General features: G+C 40.2%; 1 protein-coding gene across 1 annotated transcript in view; it reads right to left on the minus strand.

The window, feature by feature from the left end:
• FAM155A (family with sequence similarity 155 member A) overlaps positions 1-27,626 on the minus strand; it is a 601,989-nt gene extending 574,363 nt beyond the window's left edge. The window contains exon 1 of the mRNA XM_040267286.1: positions 26,473-27,626. Within this exon, the coding sequence (XP_040123220.1) occupies positions 26,473-27,366 (894 nt within the window). The 5' untranslated portion in view covers positions 27,367-27,626. The remainder of the gene's footprint in view (positions 1-26,472) is intronic.
• Positions 27,627-27,995: the final 369 nt, after the last annotated feature.

Below are 27,995 nucleotides of genomic sequence, written 5' to 3' on the forward strand. Positions count from 1 at the left end.
CAAGTCAGGGATCAAACCCATGTCTCCTGCATTGGCAGGCAGTCTTTACTGTCTGAGTCACAAGAGAAGCCTCCTCTGTTAGGGAGTTCAGTTCAGTTCAGTTCAGTTTAGTCGCTCAGTCGTGTCCGTCTCCTTGTGACCCCATGGACCACAGCACGCCAGGCCTCCCTGTCCATCACAAACTCCCAGAGTTCAACCAAACCCATGTCCATCAAGTCGGTGATGCCATCCAACCATCTCATCCTCTGTCATCCCCCTTCTCCTCCTGCCTTCAATCTTTCCCAGCATCAGGGTCTTTTCCAATAAGTCAACTCTTCACATCAGGTGGCCAAAGTAGTGGAGTTTCAGCTTCAACATCAGTCCTTCCAAAGAACACCCAGGACTGAGCTCCTCTATAATAGACTGATTGGATCTCCTTGCAGTCCAAGGGTCTCTCAAGTCTTCTCCAACACGACAGTTCAAAAGCATCAATTCTTTGGCGTTCAGCTTTCTTCACAGTCCAACTCTCACATCCATACATGACTACTGGAAAAACCACAGCTTTGACTAGATGAACTGTTGCTGGCAAAGTAATATGTCTACTTTTTAATATGCTGTCTAGGTTGGTCATAACTTTCCTTCCAAGGAGTAAGCGTCTTTTAATTTCATGGCTGCAGTCACCATCTCCAGTGATTTTGGAGCCCAGAAAAATAAAGTCAGCCACTCTTTCCACTGTTTCCCCATCTATTGGCCATGAAGTGATGGGACCGGATGCCATGATCTTCGTTTTCTGAATGTTGAGCTTTAAGCCAACTTTTTCACTCTCCACTTTCACTTTCATCTAGAGGCTTTTTAGTTCCTCTTCACTTTCTGCCATAAGGGTGGTGTCATCTGCATATCAGAGGTTATTGATATTTCTCCCGGCAATCTTGATTCCAGCTTGTGCTTCCTTCAGCCCAGCATTTCTCATGATGTACTCTGCATAGAGGTTAAATAAGCAGGGTGCTAATATACAGCCTTGACATACGCCTTTTCCTATCTAGAACCAGTCTGTTAGGGAGAGCCACAGCTTAATCTGCATCCCTGGAAATGGATCCTTAAATGAAGTATTGCATGTTGCATATGAGTGAGGGTCTTTAAGGAAAACATCTTTCTTAAAGTAGACTGGCATAAACAATGTTCTTTATAGCTAGCAAAATAATGTAAGGTATTTCAGGCAAAGACTGTTCCTGAATGATGTAGTAGGCAGACTTCAGTAAAGCACTTGAGGCCAGAGAGGACCAATTCCCATGATTATAAACCACATCTCGGAGGGTGGTAAAGCTCCCAGCAAACAATGGACTTTTGTACCTAACATTTTCAGACAGTTTTATCAGTTTATTAGCAATAAGGGAGAGAATGTATACTTTGTGATAAACTGACTTGGAAACTCAAGAATAACCTCTTTCACTCTCTGGCCTCCAAGGTACCAGCTCTTTGATGTTTGCTCAGCTGTCTCTTCCAGTGAAGTACATTTCCTGTAGTCTGCTGCAGGCTCCTCTGTGTCTCTCCCCTCTCTCACTGACCGCCAGTGTTTCCTTGACTGACTTACCTGGGGATCTTGTTAATGTGCACATGTATACCCGGAGATGTGATTAAAATGCAGATTCTAATTCACGGATGCTGCAGCTCCAAAGTAGGACCCAAGCCTCCCCTTCTAACAAGCTCCCAGTCAGGGCTGTGCTGCTGATCTACAGACATACTCTGGGCGCCAGAGAGTCCAGGACACGTCTCTGCCATTTACACAGATAGGCCTTGCTGGCTTCAGGTTTCAGTTGAGATACTGGGTCCTCTGAGCAGGCTTTCCAAAGCTGCACATTGTACCTGGACAGCCCCTGGAGGAGCAGCAGTCACGTTATATTGCAATTATCCATTTGTTTGTCTGAGTCTTATCTGTCTTTGTCACCCAGTACCTAAGAGAATATGCCTACCTACAGTAGGATTGATACACATATGTTTAATTGATAAATGGCTCATTATTTTAATGTACAATTCAAAATTGTACCTTAGTAATATTATAAAGTCAACTTACAAGTAATGGACTTTCAAGCTCTGAATGTTAAATTATAAATGCCAAGGGTCTGCTAAAACAAAGGCAAGTGGGGTGTGAGCAAGTCTCACTGGTATGACTAGTACAAACTCCACACAGCTACAACAGAAACGTGGTCCATTCCATGTCTCTGAATCCTAGCAACATCCTGGAAATTAGTTGGAAACACAGAAGTTTTCAGGTCCAGAAGTACTAGTCAAGACTTGGTATTTTAACAAGTTTCCCCAAAGGTTCATCTGGTAAAGGTAAACGGAATCCACTATAATTCCCTGTTTCGGCTCTGTTTTCCATCGGGTACACGCTACAACTTCTAAGGGGCACATGGAAGACCTCTGTGCTGTCTTCCCTAGGACAGAGGCCAAACTGACTAAAAACCCACTCAGAGGAGCCACTAGAAATAGAAGCCATCTGTGAATGGAATCAATCAAAAAGCAAATTGAGAAAAAACTTAAAAGCACTTTAAAGACATTGGAGAGAAACTATATATTAACTGATGATCAAAAATCCTGTTTTATAAAACAGACTTTGCATCTAACATCAAATGCTTCCTAAGAGACAGTATTTTAAAAAAAAAAAAAAAGGTGTATTTTTAAAATTTTTTACTCAGGTACTAAAGCACCAAAACATGCTCGGTCTTTACTTTCTGCATAATTAACTTTGATGTAAGTTAGCAAATAAGGGACATTAATATTCATTCTCTTATCAAATTTCTAAAGGAATTCCTTTCAAAGAGTTTTAAAAATAGTTAATTAGAATATAAGTGAACATTTCCTCCTCTACTATTTATGACTAGAAATAAATACAGTCTGTTGAGTAGTAAGTTGTAAGTATTCACTAATAAAATGCATAATTAAAGAAAATCTAGAAAATCAATAACTATACAAGACACTTATGAAATGACCAGAAGAAAACTTAAAATGAGAGCAAAAATTTAAACTTTAAAAGCCAAGTAATTATGCCAGAGTTCTTTCTCTCGCTCTTTTTTTTTTTTTTGCAGGATGTTAATAAGAATTTGAAAATTCATTACTATGTAGGTCATTCTTAAAATATACTTCAATGGGGTTTTTTAAGGAACAAAATGTCTTGCCTCTGGATTCAATCTTGTTAAAAGAATATTCAACAATAACTGAATTCAACATCCAGTTCTCATTGCAGACTGGTTCTAGTTCTTCATACTTCTTCTTCTTTTCATTCATCACAAACCATTAAAATACCTTCAGTCCTTTAATAAAGCTAATCATAATACAGTAATTACATGAATCATACTTTGATTTGAAGAAATCCAAACCCACTGATAGTTTGACAATAGAGTGAATGTACTTTGAAATAAAGACATGAGTTTACTTAAGTTCTTTTTTCCTAATTCAAACAAGATTTTGCTACTGTGATCCAGCTTGACTTCATCTCAAAACCACACAGAAAAGAGCACAGCTAAATTCTGCCTGATGGTAAGAGTGTAACACGAGGATAAGCGCTTCTGGGAGTTACAGAAGATTTGCCTTCCCCACTTTCCTATGATTATGGAATTAAAACTAGATTTTCGCCAAATGGATTAAATCCAGTCAACAAATATTTAGTGGACAATTATGTACCAACTGTGCTGCAAGGATAAATAATAAAGACCTGGAGCTAATTTTACATAACACATTAATTCTAAGTCAATAATTATGCATAAGACAGACGAAAAACATACACAGCTTAAGAGTCAGTTCTGAATGCCTAGGAAGATGATTCAGTTTATGGAAAAAGAAAAATCCAGACATCATCTTTTACATTCTTGAAAGTGAAAGTATTTGTCCCTCAGTTGTGCTTCACTCTTTGCGACCCTGTGGACTGTAGCCCTCCAGGCTCCTCCGTCCATGGGATTCTCCACACAAGAAGACTGGAGTGGGTTGCCATTTCCTTCTCCAGGGAATCTTCCCGGCCCAGGTATTGAACCCAGGTCTCCTGCATTGCAGGCAGATTCTTTATTGTCTGAGCCACCAGGAAAGCCCTTTAAATTCTTAATTTTATACTAATAATTTTCATCACTTTGGCATGACCCAAGTCCAGATGAAAGATAGTTAATTCCACTGTCTTCTTTAAATACCAAGATGATGCTACGGGATGGCATATGCTTGGACTCATTTTTCAAATAGTGCCCCACTTCAACTTTTAACATCCAAAGGTGATGACAAGAATGGGTGGAAGCTGAGGCATGAAGAACAACGATAAACCTAACCTGATCCTGTTTGCCCAAACGCCAGTCTAACCTCTCCTCTACACCAGGTGCTCAATGAGCATCAATTCAGAAATTAGAGCATATCTCCAAACTTGCTTTCCATTTTCAGTACTAAGCAAATCTATTCAGATAATTTAAATTCATAAAACCAGAGTAATATAAATGCGGAAACGTATTTGAGAACACTCCTCTAAATTTTGGGATTCTTTTAACCTCTGTGCTTTTGGGACAGCACTCAAAAACATCACTGTACACATCAACCCACTCTTCTCCCACCCCCCAGAAAGTTATAATTTGCTTTCAAATTACTTACATTTTAAAATTATATAAGGAAAAGTCTCATCTATCAGTTATATCATTTTATCTCCATATATCATACCATCCAAAAGAATGCCACTAATAAGGTAATCTTTGGAATACTCTCCTTTTTCTTTGACTAGATAATTATTTTTTTAAATTAATTAAATTTTTTACTGAAGGATAACTGCTTTACAGAATTTTGTTGCTTCCCGTCAAACCCCAACAAGACTCAGCCACAGGTATACATAAACCCCATCCCTTTTGAACCTCCCTCCCATCTCCTGCCCCATCCCACCCCTCTAGGTTGATACAGAGCCCCTGTTTTAGTTTACTGAGCCATACAGCAAATTCCCTTGGCTATCTATTTACATATGGTAATGTAAGTCTCCATGTTACTCTTATATTTTCCTTAAAAAAAAAAAAAAAGCCTCATTTTACACTTGGAAGGTAATGGCAGAGTTGGATTTAATATATAATTTTTAAAAACGTACATTTAAAAGTACCAGACATCAGCAAAGACTTGAAATATAAAAACAGATCTTTGAGCCCAGATTCTCTGCATCTTAGCCATCTCTGCAGTCTTCTCCGGTAGACTGTACTGCGGCGTGCCATTCTAGCTTCCTCTCTGCTCTGCTGAACACAGGAATGGTCGTGTGACGCTTCAGCCAGTAAGACGGAACTGTAAGCAGTCTGTCTCTTTTGGGCTGGACTTTTATGAGCCAGAGTATGGTATTCTGTCTCGTTTCTTTCTGCCACAAGACTGACAATGTTCTAAGCAGCGACTGTTCTGGCAGACTGAAGTCTGGATTGAAAATGCATAACAGAGGCACTGTCAATCCACAACGACATATACTGTTAGCAAGAAAGAAATCTCTAGGAGGTGTCATTGTTGTAAGTCACTGCTATTTGGGGATGTTTATTAACTCAGCATGACCTGATCTATCCTGATTGATCCTGCCTACTTACCTCCCAAGTCTGATTTTATACTCCCAGTCCTACACCAAGGATATTTTTACTCTCCCGAAAAAAAAAATTTAAAAAATACAGTAAGCAAGACATTGGAAAACCATTTTACTCAAGTAAATATAATGCGGGGCTTCCCTGGTAGCTCGGTGGTAAAGAACTTGCCTGCAGTGGAGGAGATATGGGTTCCATCCCTGGGTCAGGAAGATCCCCTGAAGAGGAAATGGTAACCCACTGCAGTATTCTCACCTGGGAAACCCCATGCACAAAGGTGGCTGGTGGGCTACAGTCTATGGGGTCGCAGAGTCAGACACGACTCACGACTAAACACACACGTGCACACCCCTAACGAACAGCAGTGTCAGGTCGGCAGAATTTGAGCCCTAACGAGCATCCACGACTAGAGACAGAAGCTGCTCCTAGAAAAATGTTTGCCATTCCAGAAACGGCGAAAAGGACTAAGTATGCTAGTTGGGCCAGAATAGTTGAAGACACATAGTTTTAAGGCTTCTATTCATAAAGGCGGTTGCTCTAAACTGCCTTCATGTTTATTTCAAATCCCATTGCTGAAATCTTTAATCTGAATTTAGCATTATGGGCAGCATTCCAGACAAATGAGATTTATATGGATGACTAAATAGGCATATGAGATTACTCTATTGGTCTAAACAAATCAATCTTATTATGGAATTATAGGTCACCATTTAGAAACTACAGGTTCTAAAATTCATTAATTTATCCTAAAAATGCATTTTAGGAAACAAATTGCATTCTTCTGAAGCATTTATGGGATATCATTCCATGGTTATAGCAAATCTCTTAAATTCTAAAAAATATTACAAGGCAAAGTTTAAAATTTAATTTCACACAGAAACAATTTTGGAAGAAGTAAGATGGACTGACAATGATCACTGCCAATTTCTTTAATTAAAATTTCACTTTGTCCATGCAGAATCAAGCCTAGTAAGATTCCCCTTACATATATGTGTGTATGTATTAGTAGCTCAATTGTGTCTACCTCTTTGCGATCCCATGGATTGCAGCCTCCCAGGCCCCTCTGTCCATGGGGTTCTCCAGGCAAGAATCCTGGAGTGGGTTGCCATTCCCTTCTCCAGGGAATCTTCCCGACCCAGGGATTGAACCCAGGTCTCCTGCATTGCAGGCAGACTCTTTACCATCTGAGCCACCAGGGAAGCCCCTTCTTTACATATGTCCCTGAAATCAAATGCATCTGTACTTAATAATGCTGATGATCTCCTACATTAATAGTTACACACGAATCAGATACTGACCTAGTAACAAAATAAAAATGAAGATGCGTCTTGCATTGTCTCTGCTTATCTAGAGACCAATATCTCTGAGCAACCTTAACAGCAATGGATGGTCAAACAGTCTCTAACGTGCCACCATCCTTTGTCCTGCTTTTCATGTCCTGGGGGAGCCCAGCCATCTCCCCTTCAGTGTCGGAACTTGCTTCCAAAGAACAGAAGAGGACGAAGGTGAGAGCTGTCATTTTCATGATGACGTTGGATAAGATCGTAACGTCCATCTTGCTGAGAAAATGTCCTCTTGCTGTCTTTTAAGAAGCAAGACGCCAGGCTGTGGATGACCTGAGGGAGGGCCACCTGGCAAAGAACCAAAGGCAGTGTCCCGCCAATGAGCACTGAGTATCCCAGGTACACAGTCTGCAAGGCACGAATCCCAGCAACCACAACGCGGGTTTGGAGTCTGACCTTTCCCTAGTAAAGTCTCAGTGGAGACCCCAGCTCTGGCTCACACACCGATTGCAGACTTGCTGAGGACATACCAAAACCACATCAGAATCTGACCTGCAGATACTGAGAGATAATATACATGCGTTGTTTTAAGTCTTTAAGTTTGTGCTATTTGTTACAGAGCAATAACTAATACAATGGAAATTCTCAAGTTTGGGGGTTGTTTTTTGTTTGTTTGCAAACCAAAAATAAATAAACTTAAGCTGCTTCACTTTAAACTTTAAAAAGAAGCCAAATACAATATCATTTCAGTTTTGAAACTATCCATGAAAACTGGTAAGCACCCCATTGAATAAAATGCTTGGTAAATGACGCATGTGAGAGTTAGACCATAAAGAAGGCTGAGCACCACAAAATTGATGTTTTTTGAATTGCAGTGATGGAGAAGATTCTTGGGGAGTCCCTTGGACTGCATGGAGATCAAAGTAGTCCATCCTAAAGGAAGTCAACACTGAATATTCACTGGAAGGACTGATGCTGAAGCTGAAGCTCCAATACTTTGGCCACCTGATACGAAGAGGCAACTCACTGGAAAAGACCCTGATGCTGGGAAAGACTGAGGGCAGGAGGAGATGGGGCTACAGAGGATGAGATGGTTGGGTGGCATCAATGGACATGAGTTTGAGCAAACTTAGGGAGATAGTGAAAACCAGGGAAGCCTGGTGTGCTGCAGCCCATGGGGTCACAAAGAGCTGGACATGACTTAGCAACTGAACAATGACTAAAACGGTGACTGGTGCTTTCCTTCATGACGACTGTTTGCCTCTTCCTTCTCTACCCAGCATTCAGACCCTTGCTCCTGATCAGCCACTTGCTCCTGAATACACCAGGCCTAGTTCTCTCTCTTGATTTCTGGCTTTTAATTCTTCCCCAAACATTCCAGATAAATTGTGCAATGTGAAAACTTGTGCAAATGATGTTTAGAAAATTCCAAAGATATGGCTAGTAGGTGCATGATACAAGAAGTGATGATTTTAATATGTGAGTGAAAATGTAACTACTTCCTCTTAAGAAACAGTAAAAACTTGTGGCTAAGAGAGAATATCACAATAATCAACCACTTGAAAACAATTTAGGTCATAAATGCAAAATAAATTATTCAATTTCAAGTGGGCTAGCTCACTATCAGTTCAGCTCACTTCAGTCGCTTAGTTGTGTCCGACTCTTCGTGACCCCATGGACAGTTCACTATAAATATATAGTTCACTGTAACTTGTTAGTCTTAAAAAAATAGAAACATGAGGATTTCAAGTGAATATTCTAGATAACGCAAAAATTTCAGCAGACACATTTTGACACTTTAATGATGTGGATGGTTATACTAGCTTCCACTTGACCTTCCAGAGATGGACCCAGTGAAGGCAGGAAGCAGCTCTTTGGAGACGACTGTGCCCTGTCTCTCCATGGCACTGTCCACGTGCAGCCTCAAAGTGCATCTTTTCAGTTGTGCTGCACGTGACCTGCTCACAGGCATTGTATCTAACACACATCAAAATTCCTCAGATGCAGACCTGGTCACAAGAGTCAGTGCATGAATATTGGTTACTAAATGAATCACATGAACTGCCAAGAGAATATGTCACAAGAACAACTTCAACTTACCAGCGCTGCTAACCAGAGAGGGGGAAAAATGCACCAATGCATATGAGACCACATAGGTTTCTTTCATTTCAGTGCTTATTAGTTGTACTCAATGAAACCTCTCACTTAATGGAGAATCAGTCATTCAACAACTATTATCGAACACAGTCCCATGATCTATTGTTGCATAACAAACCACTAAAATGCAGTATAAAACAGCAACTACTTTATTACAGCTAGGATTCTTTGCCTCAGGATATCAGACATCGCATAGAGGGCAGCTTTTCCGTCCTCTGAAGTGTCTGGTGCTTGGAGAGGATTTGAAGGGCTCGTGGTGACTTAAATGGCTGGGCGGAGGGCTCATCTGTGTGTGGCACCTGGCCTGGGACATCTCAAAGGCTGGGCTCAATTGAGACCATCCATGAGAAAGCCTACCTGTGGTCTTTCTATGTGGCTTTTCCTTACTGCATGGCAGTCTTGGGTTCACTGGCAGCCCAAAGCTTCAAGAATACGTGTCCCAGCGAATAAGGAAGAAACTGCATAACCTTGTATCACCTACCTTGGAAGTCACGGAGCACTATTTCTATACTGGTCTTTTGAATGAAGCAGTCATAATAAGCATACCCAGATTCAGAGGGAGAGCACCCTCTCAGGTGGAGAAGCATCAAAGAATCTGCCTCAATGTTTTATAACGCTCACAAGCTCAGGTTTTCTTTCTTTTGTTCTTTAAAAATGATCACACAAAAAATAGGAATAAGTCATAATATCTAGCTTGAAGGGGTGTCTCAAAATCTAACAGGAGAAACAAATGGGCAAGTACATATGTATGAAGTCAATTTCATGGATTTATCATGTAAACCATCCACACGCTGCTAGAAATTGTCTTCAAATCAGGACTGGTTCTATACTATAGCAATGTAATAGAAAACAAATATAATTGTCAAGCATTTTAAGTAAAAGTCTTATGCCCTTTGCTCACTTTTCTGCAAAATGGGGATAGTTATCAGACCTACTTCAGAGAATTAAACAAATTGGGTCTAACACCAACACTAGGTGTTAATTGTAAAGCACGCGCACACAGGATCTTAACAGCGAAGAAAACTGTCCTCCAACTTTGGGCATAGCTTTGCTGCCCAAAGATCATGGCATCCGGTCCCATCACTCCATGGGAAATAGATGGGGAAACAGTCGAAACAGTGTCAGATTTTATTTTGGGGGGCTCCAAAATCACTGCAGATGGTGACTGCAGCCAGGAAATTAAAAGACGCTTACTCCTTGGAAGGAAAGTTATGACCAACCTAGATAGTATATTCAAAAGCAGAGACACTACTTTGCCGGCTAAGGTCCGTCTAGTCAAGGCTATGGTTTTTCCTGTGGTCATGTATGGATGTGAGAGTTGGACTGTGAGGAAGGCTGAGCGCCGAAGAATTGATGCTTTTAAACTGTGGTGTTGGAGAAGACTCTTGAGAGTCCCTTGGACTGCAAGGAGATCCAACCAGTCCATTCTGAAGGAGATCAACCCTGGGATTTCTTTGGAAGGAATGATACTAAAGATGAAACTCCAGTACTTTGGCCACCTCATGCAAAGAGTTGACTCATTGGAAAAGACTCTGATGCTGGGAGGGATTGGGGCAGGAGGAGAAGGGGACGACCCAGGATGAGATGGCTGGATGGCATCACGGACTCAGTGGACGTGAGTCTGAGTGGACTCTGGGAGATGGTGATGGACAGGGAGGCCTGGCGTGCTGCGATTCATGGGGTCACAAAGAGTCGGACATGACTGAGCGACTGAACTGAACTGAACTTGCTGCCTACCCATGAATCAAATCAAAATTTAAAAAGCAAAATTAATATTTACCAAGATAGAGAAATAGCTTTTCATCATTTTTTCCCTATACTTGGGTTGCTGACTGATTAACAAACTTTCTTCATCAGAGGACCAAAGCAGTCACTATACTTATATCTATTTCTATATGAGTAATACAAAAAGTCCCTGAATATCCATTAGGGATTCAGCTTCTTCCTTGTCATATTGCTAACACTCTAGCTCATTCCATACTGTGAAATGATACAGAAATGCTTGGAAAGTGATTTTTTTAAGCCACAGTGCCAGTTTACCAAAGTATAATAAATATATAACTTACACCGACTGCATTAGTAATATTGGCATAATTAGCAAACATTTTCCTCCCCTCAGACTATTGATTCTTTTTTAAAACAGTTTTGAATTATGAAAAAAATTAAACATATAGAGAATTTGAAAGACTAATAACACCCATATAATCATAACATAGATTTGGCAAATGTTGCCATAATTATTATACTTTTATATTTTCAGCCGAACTACATCAAAGCAACTCACAGATGTCACAATGCTCTCCTTAAGTGGAAAGTGATATTTTAAAACATTTCTCTGTGGGTTACTTAAAGTTTTGGAACGATCTGACCTGTCTAGGTGATTTCTCAGATGAAATAACCATTGTAAAGTTCTATCTTTCCAGTCTCTTAAAATTCATAAACTAATCAGAACTAAACAATGATATATTTTCCTAAATTTGAAAAAAAAAACACTGAATTTTTTTTAATTGCTTTTCTGAAAAGGTTCAGAGATGAATAGTTATTTCTTTCTTAAAGTGGCCAGATTAAGGAAACACATCCCCACTGCAAGCTATGGAATAATTACACTGCTGTTTATTACTTTTGAAACCCACAATTACCCATAAAGAAGCATGTACAAATAAAATACTGTGTTTATATTTGCCATATAAAAAGCTCTCTTGTTCAGCAACAAAGATATCAAACACCATATTTTATAAAATTACTATTTTGTAATTATTTGACTTAGGGCCGATTGTATTTTTAAGAAGGAAAGAATGAATTTATAAGCAAGTTAGAAGAAACAATTTCATGTTGAAATTGCAGCACTGTCACGATTTCAAAGCTCTAAGTGAAATCTAATTTCCATTTACAGGTTGAAAGCGAGACCACTTGAAAAGAAATATTTGTTACCAAGTTGTTGGGTGTTTTTTAGGAGCAGATTATGAACAGAAGAGCTTTTAGCTTAAGAGATTTACATGCCTTTTAATCTTGTTCTCATTAACAAGTACCTACAAAAAGAAAATCAAATATTCTCCTGGATTTTTCCCTCATATTCCTTCCTTCTCTTACGTTAGTAAGTACCCTGTTTATATATAAAGTGCTTACATTTTTTTCATGTCCATATATGAGTCACACATGATGAAGCATCTGATTATTTATTCTTTTTTTAACTAGGTGCACTGTGGGATATCTTTTATCTCAGTGCCTAAATTACTATTGCCATATAATAATAGTGCTCAAATTATCTAAGAACAGTTACCACTAAAGATCTGTTTTTAAAAGGAAATATTCATTTGTTCTTACACTATTGTTTTTTACTATAGAGCACCAAAAACTGTATAACAAAGTGCATTCCCAGAGGCAATGATTACAAATTAAGTTATTAAAATGTTCTTTATGCAGCGTCCTTTAATACATCTGGATGGCAACGAAGATTAAAATAACCACTGTGATCACTCTGAGAAAATGGGTGTGTTCTCTTCAGGCCTGACAGTCTTTTGGCCCCTCTGATCCACCTGCTGAAATCCAAAGCAAGCGCTGGCAGCCCTGAGCACGGCCCTTCACCATTAACTGGAGAAATCAGAGGAACTGAGCTGAACAGCCTCTTGGGAAACTCTCTTTAATAATTTACTACATTAAACGCATCACATATTGTCACAGTAGAAAAAGAAAAAAAAAAAAAAAAAAACGGGAGAATAAGAATAGGCTCAGGGTCATACAAAACAGCCCAGAATGGAGGCCACGTTACACAGACAAAAAGAAATTCTGATCATCAGTCACACAGGAAGTGGGGACCTCCCCTGACCGCTGTGTGTTGCCTTTGGCCTCTCTGCAGCCAGTCACACAGGAAGGGGGTAGCGGGGACTCCAATAACCATCATGTGCTGCCTTTGTCTCTGCAGCACCTTCACCTGGTCACGTGTATGTCAAATGTCAGGCCATTAAGATAAACTAACATATTTAGATGAAGGGAAAATGTTTTTCTCTAAACAATATCTACGTGTCTCCTGCATTACAGGCAGGTTCTTTACCTGCTGAGCTATCAGGGAAGCCCAGACAATATCTATCATGAGTTAACTCTTCTATAGTTCATCTACAATATCTAGTCTTGACTTGAAAAAAAAAAAAAAGTAAGTTGTTGAGTGCCTTTAGCTATATTGTTTTCATTTTTATTAATATAAACAAGTGGTAAAGAAATGCAAATTTGTACTGCTGAGCTTTCGCATTTATCTGTTTAAAGTGGGGGGTATTGTGGAAAAACTTAAACATCCATCCAATTAGAGTGCAATGCTGGAGAAACTGTAATACAGAACCTAACTTGTAGCTCAGCTGGTAAAGAATTTGCCTGCAATGAGGGAGACCCAGGTTCTATCCCTGGGTTGGGAAGATCCCCTGGAGAAGGAAATGGCAACCCACTCCAGTATTCTTGCCTGGAGAATCCCATGGACAGAGAAGCCTGGCAGGCTGCAGTCCATAGGGTCACAAGAGTCGGACACAACTTAGCTACTAAACCACCAATGGTCAGTGAACTTCGAGTTGGGCACATTTGCCATGCTGCCGTCTGCACAACACAACTGGGGCGAAGCCCAGCCTCTCTGTCCATGTTAAAACTGACTCTTTATCAGGGCCTTTTAAAGTCTCTACCTTCCCTGGTGGCTCAGATGGTAAAGCGTCTGCCTACAATGTGGGAGACCTGGGTTCGATCCCTAGGTTGGGAATATCCTCTGGAGAAGGAAATAGCAACCCACTCCAGTACTCTTGCCTGGAAAATCCCATGGATGGAGGAGCCTGGTAGGCTACAATCTATGGGGTCGCAAAGAGTCGGACATGACTGAGCAACTTCACCTCACCTTCACGAAATAATTGAGGATTATCAAAAATCAACTCCGCTGCCCTCAGGGAACCATTTTAGATTTTTGTTATGAAAAGTTCAAGCACTTAATAATGTATGAAACATAAAATTACAGATTTGAGACTTACAAATATTCAAGGATCTCATTAACTTTTTCCAGATTTTTATGTTATTTGGAAATAAATTATTTCTCAAAGACTAAACAAACAAAAAGAGTTTGGTCACTCTTTTAATATGCTCGCTCTTGTCAAAAATTATTTAGATAAATAACTGCATTGACTTCTTGTAGGTGAAGCAGCATATACATGGTTGGCCTATTCTATCCATTAAGTCATATGATCACAAAAATACAAGGACTTAAAGATTGAATCATTTATTTTAATAATTTTAAATAGCCAATTAATCGAATAGAGAAATCAAGTCCATGACTGAGCAGTTGATAACTATGCCAGTTGAAAATAATCTCTATTCATCAAAGAAGCCAAACTATGCTGACAAGGATTTTGTTTACTCAGACTTGAATTGCATCTCACTGGAATTTTCAGACATATCAAATGAAAATGAACCTTTAGTTTAAAAAGTCTATACTGATATGATAAGGAAAGGGCTCATTTTTTTCATAAGTGACTTCTAAATTTTCAATACATATTTAGGAAATCCAGGGGGCAGCTTGAACATATCTGAAACTTGTCATAATTTGCCAGCCCTCTGCAAAGCTAATCAGATGTAAGCCTCACAGCTCCACTGACAGCTAGGTCATCTGCACTTGCCTGTGGTCTTTTTCCCCACGTGATGGCACCTGGGTTTTGACAGGACGCCACTGCCTCAGAAAGCGCGGGTGCCCACAACTCCTTGCTTAACGGCCCACAGTGACCTGTCTCATTTTCACTAAGGAGAAGGAGAAATTCTGTGCTTTTTGTTTGTTTGTTTGTTTTTGATGGTTTAAGATTCGGATTCACCTTTTTAAAAATACTTGCTTCTCTTCACACAGACTCTCACTGCTTATCTAGGGTCCCTGTGACCCCCAAGATTAAATACATCACCAGTGCCTTTTCAAACGCCTCTATGGAAATATAAGTCAAACGTCTCTATCAGGGAGTTGATCTGCACCAGGACAGCTCCGGTCAGAAACTAATGACTGGGTCAGAAGGACAAACTTGTCAATGTTTCCCATCAGCTCAGGGTCTAACAGTTGGGCGAGCTCTGCAAGGTGACGCCATCCTGACTTCCCAGAGCAGCCTGGATGAACAGCTGAGAGCGCCACCATCCACTATATATATATATATATATATACATTTGCCCGCATGGCTTGCAGGATCTCAGTTCCCCAACAGGGATAGAGTCCAGGTCATTACAGTGAATGCCCGGAATCCTAACTACTAGGCCACCAGGAAACTCCCTCGCCAGCTACCTTTTTTATTATATACCTGTTCCTTCTCTCCTCAACGTGGATATGCAAGTATCCACATCTTGAAGGAACTGCTGGAACAGCCATGTAAATCTAGGTGTTTCTGACTTTTAGGCCTATGCTCTTCTCCTACACCCAGCTCCTGCAACAGAAAAACTGGATGAAAGAAGTTATAATTTCTCTTATGTGCCAAAGAACTTTATATTCTATCCACTCCTGCTGTCAGCCACCCACATTCTCCCCCTAAAAAATTAAAAAAAAAAAACTAGATGAGCAATGATCTGTGGCAGAGTGAACACATTATAATAAAGTCAGAGGCCAGGAGATTAAGAGCCAGATACTACTGGTTTGCGTCCTGTCTATGCCACACTTGTCTGTGAGAACTTTGGCACACTTCCTACCTTCTCTAAGCCTTAATTTACCCATTTGTTGAAGCAAGACCCCCACTTCCAAACGGCAATTTTTATCAAGTTAAAGAACCTTGCTATGCCTTTTCTTTCTGAGGGCAACCATGTACCATTCCCGGAGCACAGCTCACAGTCCTCCAGCCTACCCCGCTCAGTCTGGTGTATCTCGGCGCCCACCACGTTGGCCTCGTCCACCAGCTCTAGTCCATATGCTGAGGCAACCTTTAACTCTACTTCCTCTCCCCCCCAGTTAATCAAAGCACTAAGCGTGGCAGAGTGTGTAAATGGAGGGGCAGAGCGGAAAATAACAGGGGCAACCCAAACAGACCACAAAGACAAGGAACTAGAGCGGTCAGCAAAGGGCTCCAACTTTCAAAACAGAGCTTGGAGGCACAGGAGACTCTGCAGTGCCTGACGAACTACATAACAAAGAATTTCTCCCAAGATTATTTTCGCCCCAAGGTTTCCAGGAGATGGAGGGTCATTACAATGGTTGCTCCATGTGTCCTCCCCCAAGCGTTTGTACACGAAAGGGCTCAAGTCCCTCTGCAGTCAGCTAAGAGGATCCACTGAGTCTAAAACCCAGCACATGTTTATTTTTAATCTGAAATAACACGGGGAAGAGTCAAGCTTTAGGAACGCAACATTTTCACCCTGAATTTTGTTTTTAGCTGAATTTTTGTTTTCTGTTTTCATTGTAAAGACTCACCTTTAGTCACCTTTCCAGAGAAGCAAAAGGGATGTAGACATAGTAAAATCAGGTTTATCATGCAAAATACAAAGTCTGTTTATAAAACACTTGTAATTGACTGTTGCTTACCAGAAAATTTACATGAGATCTCAAGTGAAGCAATTTTACTGATTTCCCCAGGGCTTTTTCCCCATGGGTTTTAATGAACTGCTTGTACTTATTGGGTATCATCAAGCCCAGGTTAGATCCTTCAGCAAGCATGGGAGTCTCCTGATTTCTTCCCATAACTGTCTTATGAAAGAGGTGCTAGAATCCCTATTGTAAGTAATTTGCATGATGTCATATAATTAATAAGAGATGAAACTGGGAGTTGAACCCAGTCTATCCTCAATACTTCTTGTAACTATTTTACTATACTTCGCTATTAGGTTTAAAACTAATTTCTATTTTTAGAACTTTCTATCAAACATACTAATATTTTTGAAGAAAACAAATAATGAGATAGCCATATTTAACTCCATGGACTCTATAAATATGTCACTGAACCCCAGGACAGCACATTTCTAAAGAAAATAATTCACAGTGACACATATAATTATTTATGATCTCATATTTACAGCTAATAATTATTTTCTGTTATTTGAAAATGAATATTCTACTTTATTTAAGCATTTTCAAGATAACAATTGTACTTATTGTCTGAAATTCTGAAATTAAACCATTGTTCCTCTTTAAAATATAAATAACAAAACAAAGGATCTTAGCTGCACAGCACAATGTACAAAGATAAAACCTCCCTCCTTCCCGAGAATAAGCAATAAATTAGAGCCTGTCCTCTTTTCTTTGGGATCTGGGGCCTTCACTAATTTTTTCTGAAAGTGATACTTTTAATATTATACTCCCATCTGGGTCCCAGATCAAAAACTACAAATATTCTAATGCTTATTTCATCATAAAATATTTATTCCTTTAAACTCACATCTTCCCGCCTTTTCATTTCCCTTTTCTTTTCACCACTGAACTTTATGAAGAATCGTTCAAACTAGTCTTTATTTCCTCAATTCCATCTCATTCCTTAATGCATCACAATTTGACATCTCTTTCATCATTCTATTGAAGCTAGTCTTGTAAGGTTCAACAAGACTTAATTGTCAAATGCAGTGACCTATTTCTAGGCTTCATCCTACATGCTCTTTCTGAAACATAAGACACCCTTGACTGACTCTACATCCTTCTTAAAACTCCTCCCTATATTGTTCAGATGTTCACATTCGAAGGACGCTCTCCTTTCCGTCCATCTCTGCCCTCCCCTCCCACCTCCCTACCCACCCTCCCCCATCTCTCTCTGTTCTCATCCTCCCATTTTCACTCTCATCCCCTGTTTCTTCTCAGTCTCTATTTCTGGTCCCTCTTCTGCCCAGAACCTTTAACGTGGCTCTTCCTCAGAATTCATCTTTGACATTCTCTCCATGTAATCTGCTCTGTTAAATCATCTACTCTCTGCACACAGCTTCCTAGATCAAACCACATCACATGTAGAGAGTAGAAACCACACGAGAGGCCCTACTTATATGATACGCTATCTACTGGACATCTCCTGATGGCATTATCTCCAAGAATGGACTCCTGTCATTTCACTAATCTCAATCCCAATGTGTTCTTCCTCCTGGATTTGCTATCTCATTACATGCATCCACATCCAGAATATCACCTTTCCTAAAGTCTGAATCAAATCCTTCCTCTACATGGCAACTAGTAAGTTAGAACTCAGAAAAGTCTCCTGAATCTTGCTTTCTTCTCCCCTCCCATAGCTACCATAGTCATTTAGAATCTTCTCTCCATCCTGGTAGCCACTAGCCACTTGGGGTTATTTAAATTTAGACTAACTGAAATGAAGTATAATTTGAAATTTACTTTCTGGCATCACTTCACCCTCTTCCAACCTATCAACATACTGCTGCCAGGGCTAAGTTTGCTTTGTTTGGAAAACAAACCATCTCAAGTAAATCACTTGATTAAAACTCCTCTCTGATATTATATCACATAGAGGATGAGATTCAAGGCCCTAGCATGAGATACACAGTTCTTCACAATTGAGCACTAATATCTCTTCAGAGGCATTTCCTCCAGCTCTTGCGATATAGCTTACTCAATGTGTGAGTGGAATTATGTCCCCCCAAATTTACACACTGAAGCCCTGACCCCTCAGTGTGACTGTATTCAGAAATAGGGCATATAAAGGGTGAATAAAGTTTAGATAAATATTAAGATTTCTAACTATTACAGATTTCAGGCAATATGTACACAATTCTAAACTCATAAACTCAACATCTTTTAAAACACTGTGGTAAAAATTGGATGGCTGTTTAAAAATGTTAAACAAAAAGTGACTATATCTTACTAAACTTACAAATTCAGTGTAAGAACTATTACAGATTTCCAAAGTCTGCTTCCCTCCCTTCAAAACTGTATCTATATCCTTCCTCTGCTCCACTCGAAGTGGAAATCTAAGTGTTCTGCTGATAGTCATACCATTTATTCACAGTCATAACCGCCGCCCCCCAATAAGACTTTGAAATGATGAGCCTGGAATTCTTGGCCTTTCATTCCAGCTGTCTAGGACTCCAAAATTTCTGCCATCATAGCTTGCTATATCATCTATAAAACACTTTTAATGATAAATGAAAAATTTTAAAGTATTTGTGGATTTATGTACTTATCTCTTCACTATTCAATATGAACTGTGGTGTTCATTGGAAGGTCTGATATTGAAGCTGCAGCTCCAATACTTTGGCCACCTGATGCAAAGAGCTGACTCACTGGAAAAGACTCTGATGCTGGGAAAGATTGAGGGCAGGAGAAGGGGATGACAGAGGATGAGATGGTTGGATGGCATCACTGACTCAATGGACATGAGTTTGGGTGGGCTCCGGGAGTTGGTGTTGGAAAGGGAGGCCTGGCGTGCTGCAGCTCATGGTATCGCAAAGAGTCGGAAACGACTGAGAGACTGAACTGAACTGACTCAATATGACTGTAATGGTCATAATGAAGGGAGAAAAGAAAACAGTAAGATGAGGCAGTGAGCTTGACCTTTAACACTACCAGGTGTTTGACCTCAGAAGAGTTAACTTTATGTCCTCACTTTACTCATCTGTAAAATATGTGGTAGAACTTATAAAGACGGCATGATTAAATGAATTAGACTAGTTCCTGACTTCTAATCAACTCTAAAACTTGTTAGCTACTACTGAAGCTCGTCCTGGCACTTAAACTTCTGAGTGACTCCAATCATTTTCTGAGAAAACCAATACTTTGTCATGATCATACATTTAAACCTTAGTTCAATTTTTTTTTCCCCCCAAATAAACTAAGTCAGTGACAGTTCAGTAGGAAAGAGACTGATTATTCCTGATGGCAGTGGAGATGCAGAGAAAGAAGATTTCTGAACTCTGGGTTTCCCATGGGACACAGGCCCTGTGAGTGAAGCCTCCAGATGCCAGGAGAGGATTCAGCCAGATGAAAACAAGAGGGCACGCTGACAGGAAGAAGAGGAAATCGAAGGGTGAGGACTCAAGGTTTTGAGTAGAGCCCAATTTCCTTCTCAAGAGGGACAGAGCATCTGACATATACAATTCCCATGTATTTCTAAGGAAGTAATCATAGCATCCACCCATTCCACATACATGTATATATACTACTACTGCTGCTAAGATCAGTAACTGAATTTAAACACTAGTAAACTTGCATATTTTTTTTGCAGGATTTTTTTTTTTTTTTTACCATCCGTAATCGCATCTACAACTTTTTCTTTTAATAAACGACTCTATGTAGAAACAGAGAGGGAAAATCAGCTACTAACCTTTTAACACTTTAAATACCCAAGAAGGAAATATTTTCATGCATTCTACATAATACATAGTATAAATCATTAACTAGTTATTACCAAAGAAAGGCAGATGTGAATTCCTGTTTTCAGTTTTAAAGAATCGAAGGAAATTAAAACATTTTATTACTGAAATTTCATTATGTGGATTGTAATGTTTTTATTGCTTATTAATTTAAGGTAATTTAAGTGTTTCACAGCATTTCTAATCTAAGCTTTTAAAGAATAAAAAAATAAAATGTGATGATATTACAATCCCTTCAAAACAGAACAATGATAAGATCCCTCTAAAATGAATTCCTAAATTAAGTGTGGTAGCATTCTGTGTCTACTTAGCAACTTGTACCTTCACAACACTGTATGAATGTCCACTAGTTATTCCAGTATGATAGGAATAAGTAGAAGAGGAGATATGGCTCGTCATCATAATGGAGAAAGAACAATTTAAAAAATTAGTAATTTTCTAGGTTTAATAAAGTAAATAGTTGAGGAATAAACCAAACCACATGAAATACTATGACAAGCCAAAATGTTTTCTCTTAAAACCAATGCATACTTTTGAAGAAGTATAAATTCTAGCCATTTATACAAGCTAAAATTAGAGACAAAGTAAGGAGGCTGAGGCTCCTCTAATCAAACAGTTGATCGTCTCACAGAGAGACAGTCATCTAATTTCTGCACTCATGTGCTCAGCCCATCAGTGAACAATAGAATAATGACTCAGTTCTGGCCAAATGACAGAAAATCCACAGCCAACTGGCCCATCCTTGAATGTCCAAAGTTCCCGTCTTCTCTGCACCCTTCTCTCCATGTTCTTTCCTTGGCACGTTCCCTAAAACTCGCACGTTCCCTAAACCTCGCACACAGCCAGTTCATGTTTCATCTGACTCCCTCCGCCCAGCCACAGGGTATTCGCTCCCCCTACCCCTGACCATACCCTGTTGCCTTTACCATTTAGAAACAATGTAAGTTCCTTTCTCATCTGTTGAACCAATGAGGTTATTATGTATTACAGAGGCGCCAGACCTAAAAGGTTTTTCCACTTCGCTTGTCACTCAACTAGAACAGCGGTTCTCACCCTAGGCTGCACGGCACCAGGGAAACTGGAAGACCCCAAGCTCATGACGCAAGTCAGGCTAATGAAATCAGAATCTCTTCGGGCTGGGTGTATTTTCAAAGATTCCCAGGATTTTCTGCTGTCATGCCAAGGACCACTGATCTAGAGTAAACGTTAACTGATATTGAAGAAACATCTTTTCAGTGTCAGTCAACATAAAGCGAACAATGACATGTTTGGAGCCTAGTCAACGTGAGGTCGGCACAGGAGACCAAGCCTGAAACGGAAATGGTGAATTGAAATTGGAGCAATAGGTCAATAATGCAAACCAAATAGTATTGCGTTTCAAACAGCTATCTATAGATTGTTTTTCTACATTCAATCTAGTGTCAAAATACATCTGAATGCATTCTGATTCATTTGTGGGGGAGCATGAGACGGATTTGATTTTCTTCCTTTATACTTTAATTCACCTTGCATATGCAGATACCAATCTCATCTAATTAAAGTGATTAAAACCAATGTATAACAGCAATTATTAAAATTTTGTGGTGATGCCCTATATAGCTACTAATCTGACCCAGTTACAAGTCAGAATTTTTTTAAAAAAATCATTCCTTGGTTTATAAAGCAACCAAAATCATTCCTTGGTTTATAAAGCACCCCATTTTTATATGGGGCAAAAATATAAAAATAAAAATCTGGTCATAAAAAGTTATGACAGTGGCTTTGACCTTATAAATGGCCTTATTGATGGTTAAAGTGACCATCTGAAGGTTAGACTGTGTGATATTGCAGAGAAGTGATTCAGTTATAAAAATATGATTTGAAAACAATACCGTGGTAGAATGTAAAAGAGGTCTATTTCCAGATGTATTCCACACTCTGGATACTGTCATAATCTATACAGTAGCACTAAACTGGTTACAGCAAAATATTTTATATATAATATTTAAATGGAAACATTTGTTAGATATTTTATTTCCTTAAAAATTATTTTAAAATATCTACAGTGTATGACATTAAAATAAATAAGAATTTTAAAATGACTTTTTGTTTAAACTACATATTATGTAACCAAATTTTACATTCTCAAACTGCTTAATGTTTTTGAGTGGTTTCTGCAAACGATACACAAAGCTCTGGGTATCACAATTGTTACATATGAGGAACATTAGCAGAGTCTTCTTCTGATCATTGTCTGTTAAATAAAATACACAATATAATTTACTTTAGCACCCCATTTCAGTACTCTTGCCTGGAAAATCTCATGGACAGAGGAGCCTGGTAGGTTGCAGTCCATGGGGTCGCTAAGAGTCAGACATGACTGAGCGACTTCACTGCACGTTTCACTTTCATGCGTTGGAGAAGGAAATGGCAACCCACTCCAGTGTTCTTGCCTGGAGAATCCCAGGGACAGGGGAGCCTGGTGGGCTGCCGTCTATGGGGTCGCACAGAGTTGGACACAACTGAAGCGACTTAGCAGCAGCAGCAGCAGCAGCAGCATAAAATTATGAAATAAAAGTATAAGAATGCATACATTCTTGACAGTATAAGGATTATAATCTATTCTAAGAGAATTAAAATACAGTGATACAGTGATTTATATTAGAATCTAATCTCAAACTCACTTTTCCTGACCATCTGTCTGAGGAATAAAACTATTAGTAACAAAAGTTTACCTGTAACATGGACATTTATAGTCCCTAAATATTTCAGTTCTATAATATATAATTTCAAGAATGCCTAGAAGCTAAAGAATGGCATATTTTTTTTAAATCTTCATAAGAAAAACAACTAAGCAAAAATTAAGGCACGTTAATAATGTACATTGTAATCGTTTATGCTTGGAAGAGTGGATTTTTTAATATTGCCAGCCATCTTGAAGACTTTCACAGATTTGTCAGATTCTTGCTGTATGTCAAAAACATTATTTAGAATAAAACTGCCTAGTTCAAGAAGAATTACTGTCATAATTTTTGCTACATGAATGCTACAGTCTAAATGCTATATGTAGAAGTTTTTGTTCTTTACCATAAATTAATCCCCAGATAAAAGTGTATATTCATTTTAAAAATTAAACCAGCTATCTCTAAGAATATTGAAAAATATTCTTGCACGTAAATGATTTCTATTATATATTCCAAATAAACCTTTACTAAAGTAAACCCAAGCTATATTTGATCTCCAGTGACTACAGGTCCAAAGCAATATGAATTGATTAAGTCAATATTAAGGTTTTTTTTTTTTCACTATAATGGGCCCAAAGTCCCTTATATCAAGTTCAATAAAAATTAAATTTAATCCATTTTAATTGCAGACCTATATGGAATGTGTCATTTTTTGTTTAATGGAAGCAATTATAAAACTAGAAGGCAATAATAGGTTCTAACCTTTAAAGTTTGGAAGTCACTATACTAATCATGTAATTATACATGGGTATTAGTAAATTAATATAATTCTTCTAAAGTATGAATTCTAATTATTTGTATAATTAATATTATAGCATATATCCTATATATAAATGTATAAATATATTAAGAAACTATTGAATTAGATTTTTTTCATGAATATATTACCAATTCTGGAAATATAATGCATTTACTTTTAATGTAGCCTAAGATTTTGTCATTAACCTTCAAAGGCAGAAAATTTTGCAAGGACTATATATCTTGAACATTGCCCCTGAAGAGAGACATCATTTCATAATTATAAGCATGTTTGAAATAAGTAACAGTGTTCAGAAAGAAACTCAGATACATTCTTCAAAGACCACCAATAGCATTTTAAGTCAAGTAATATACTTTGTGTGTGGATGTGATCGCAGTTTTGCAGAATCATAATGAAGCTGTATGTTAAACTAAAGATCTAATCAATAGATTTGTAAATTATCAACCAAGAACACACACTGAACACACCTCACCTCGGCACCCAAAATTTGAAACTATGTGAAAACACTTATCCTGGAATAAATGTCAAGTGTTTCCAACTGACAACCAACCAACCAAAAAATAGCTCAAGGCATCACAAGGAATAAATCCTCTGTTGTGGAGATGAAAGCCTCAAATGTCTGTGTTTACTTTTCAGTATGAAGAAATGTTTCTAAAAGGAGTTAAGATTTTTTTAATGTGCTTTTGTGTATCTAGCTCACAACGGCTACTTTATATGAAAGCATAATCCAGAAGTAGTTCATAACATTACATATTCATTTAACCTACACTATACCTTATAGCTATGATGATATAAGTATAAAGTTGATAATTATTTCAGGTCAAGAGAAAACTCTATTTATATATACATATATGTATAGATATTTATTATGTGAATTTTCAAATAAAATAAATTTGACACACTTATTTAAGAATATTCTGTAGTCTACAACGTAGACTACCTTGTAAATACTGAGCCTATGCAAACTGAAGTAACTAGAAATTTCTATGAGAGTTTACATTCAAGAAAGCAAGAAAATTCAAATTATTACAAGGTATCACTTTAAACATAAATATACTGAAACCTTTGCAAGTTTTTTACTGGTAGTAAAACTAGTATACAGATCCATTTCCTTGCAATTCTGAGGAAACATTATCTTGTCAAAATAAATAAGTATGCAATAAATAGACTAGTCATTCATTAGTAACTTCTTCCATTAAGATTCATTCCCAGGCATATGGTTAAGAAGAATATATAAAAATCTTTTAAGATCCATTTATCGAATGAAGCAGCATTCTAAATTACTGCTGCAAATGCAGTATCATTACTTGCAAAGAAGATACGTTTCTGGTCTTAAAGAATGTTGGCAAAGCAAGCTTAGTTTTAGTTTAGCTTAGTTGTCAAAAGCACAACTAATCAATACATCCCTTGAACTGTGTTCAGTTTAAGTAGGAATCCCTTAGGCCAATTCTCCTGTGAAAGCATCACAAGAACCCTTTGATCCATACTGCCCTTGACCACACTTTTCCAGCAAGTGAGGCAAAGGAGGCTCGTTGTTGTGTTCCTTAGGGGAGGTTCGGGGTGTGATGAAGAGAAAGGTAGAGAGACAATATGGCGGATTATTTCTTTTGAAAAGCAATACTATTTTATTGCATTAAGAAATTACCTCTGGAACAAAATATCAAGGTTTATTGAGATTCTGCCATCATTTCTTCCGCTACTAAAAGGTCACTGCAGTAACTTCATCTTCAACGGAGCTCTTGAGCAAATCTCATTTCAGCACCATGGACAGCAACACTTCTGCTAGGACACGTGCCCATGGTCACATTTGCCATTTCTTAAAAAACTTGCATACACTGTTCCTTTGTGAATCAGCAAGGTTTACAGCCATTATTATATTCAACAGGAAGGGGCTGAACATAATATATGTTATTAATGAGTTCAGTATTTTTAAGTCATGGCGTTAAGCATTTGCCAATTGGTACTTCCTGAGAGCATCCTGAAAATTCAAGCTAATTACATAAGGTGACTAATAATCTAACACTGATCAGTTATCACCAGATACGTAATCAAAATCTTCTACTCATACTGAGCTTCTGATCAATAGCTATACACATTTCTAAGAGAAAACAAGAAACTCATGTGAGTACGCTTAGGTAGGCCCCCAAACTTTCGAAACAACCAGAATTACTCCTGGAAAACACGTAAAACACTTTTAGTTCTTCCCACATAAACAATCACAAACACTTTATCTTGTCTCTTCAGGCAACCAGCTTAATTTGTCACTATGAGAGACTTCATGTGTAAGGGCCATAAGCCAGACCGCACATGCCTGTCTTAGCCTGTTCTGACTTCAGCTGTGGTCACCAGTATGCAGTCCCATCAGAGTCTTCCTCACAAGCTTCACTCAAATTACATTAAAAAAAAAAAAAAGTGGCAGAATCTGAACCAACTCTGTAGCTTTAAGAGATAGTTAAAGCACTGGCTTTATCATCTCAGAAGACCAGAGTCCTCCTGATCTTTCAAGGATTCTCAGAAGGCACTGATCCACCAGCAATTCACAAGAGAGTCCCAAGTCAAGCAGCAGGTCAGGCGCTTACAACCACAAAAACAATGGTCGAAGTAACAAAACCAGAGTCAAAAAGGGACTTTAAAACTCTAGAAGACACCTCCACCTAACACACACAGAGATAACAGCGCGAGGAAGGGGGAAAAAAAAAAAATCCACGGGTTCCTACCTTACAGTCCTCAGGACACGATTTCACCGAGTACTCCTCCGATTGTAAGTACTTATGCAGCACGCTTTCGAACTCTTCGTATTTCTCCTGAGCGTGGTGGTCGTAGTCTTGGTAAGCCTCGACGCACTGTCTGCAAGTGGTCATCTCACCGCCCTCCTTGAGCACCACATCCAGACTACAGTTCAAAGTGTTGGGACTGGACAACCCGGAGAACAACTCCCAAAGTGTGTAGGAATTACAAAACGAAAGGTAAAAATCCGACAAGCTCCAGAGCGGAGTTGGCTGCGGCGGGCCCCGGGTCTGCTGCCGCTGGTCCCCCCGAGCCGCCGCCCCCCGACTCCAGTTCCTGGCGCACACGGCGTCCGCGCTCTCCACCGTGAAGCACTGGCCCGAGGAGGCGCCCTGCGGGTAACAAGTCTCCAGGCGCCACGCGGGTCTGGCAGAGTTTCCTGGAAGCAGAGGCTTGCCCCGGCTGTCGGTGCCTCGGCCGCCCTTGCCGCCGCCGCCTCCCGGGGAGGGGGGCAGGGTGGGGGACGGGGAGGCGGAGAGGAGTCTGTGAGCCTGGGCGGCGGGCGAGGGCTCCCCCATGCTCGCCAGGAGCGCGGGCCAGGACGGCTCGTGCTGCCGCTGCCGCTGCCGCTGCTCGTGCCGCTGCTCCTGCCGCTGCCGCTGCTGCCGCTGCTCCTTGTCCCGGGCGCGGGTCAGCTTGGCCTCGGCGCAGAACCACAAGTGATCAGAGAGCAGGACTGTGAAAAACAAGAGAGAGGCCAGAGACAGTCGCCATTTCTGAGCCCTCTCCGAATCGATGAACGGTTTCTCGTTCTCCCGGGGTGCTGCCAACCAGATTTTTAATCCGTCGTCATACTGCCGACACATCCAAGCACCCCTGGTCATATTTTGGGAGCGCACAGCCCTGGCCGTCTCCACCGCGAGGGCTCCGGCGCCGCTGTCACCACAATATGCATTGACTTAGGGGTTCGACTGCCTTCTCCCCTCCTCCCTTTCCTCTCTCTCTCCCTCGCTCCTCTCGCTCTTTGCCTACATCAATATTACCAGGCTTCGGAGGGAGGCAGGACTCGCTTCCGACCTAAGCAGCCGCCGACCCCATCCTCTGTCGAGTGGGAGGCAATGCAGAGGCAGGGCGGCAGAGGGAGAGGGGCGCCCGGAGGCGGCGGCGCGGCTGCGGCCGGCGGCGGGCCGGCTGCAGGAGGCGACGGCGGAGGTGGCGGGTGGCGGCGCCTGTCAGCCGGGCACCGGCAGGGCGCGGGTCCCCATGGCCCCGCGGAGGACGGCCCGCTCTCCCCGGCCAGGGGCTCGCCGCGTCTCCGCTGCCCACGGACTGCGGCCGGAGCGCCTCGCCGGCGCCTCCTCCCCACCCCCCCCCCCGCCCGCTGCTCCTTCCTCGGCTCCTCCGGCGGCTACTTCTCGCTCGCTCTGCTCGAGTCCGGAGCCTGGGCGGCCGCCGGCAGGGCGCTCCCGCCCCCCCACCCCCCAGCCCGCGCTCCGGCCGCCGCCGCCGCCGC

This window comes from Oryx dammah, unplaced genomic scaffold (assembly GCF_014754425.2).
Source record: "Oryx dammah isolate SB20612 unplaced genomic scaffold, SCBI_Odam_1.1 HiC_scaffold_24, whole genome shotgun sequence".
NCBI lineage: Eukaryota > Metazoa > Chordata > Mammalia > Artiodactyla > Bovidae > Oryx > Oryx dammah.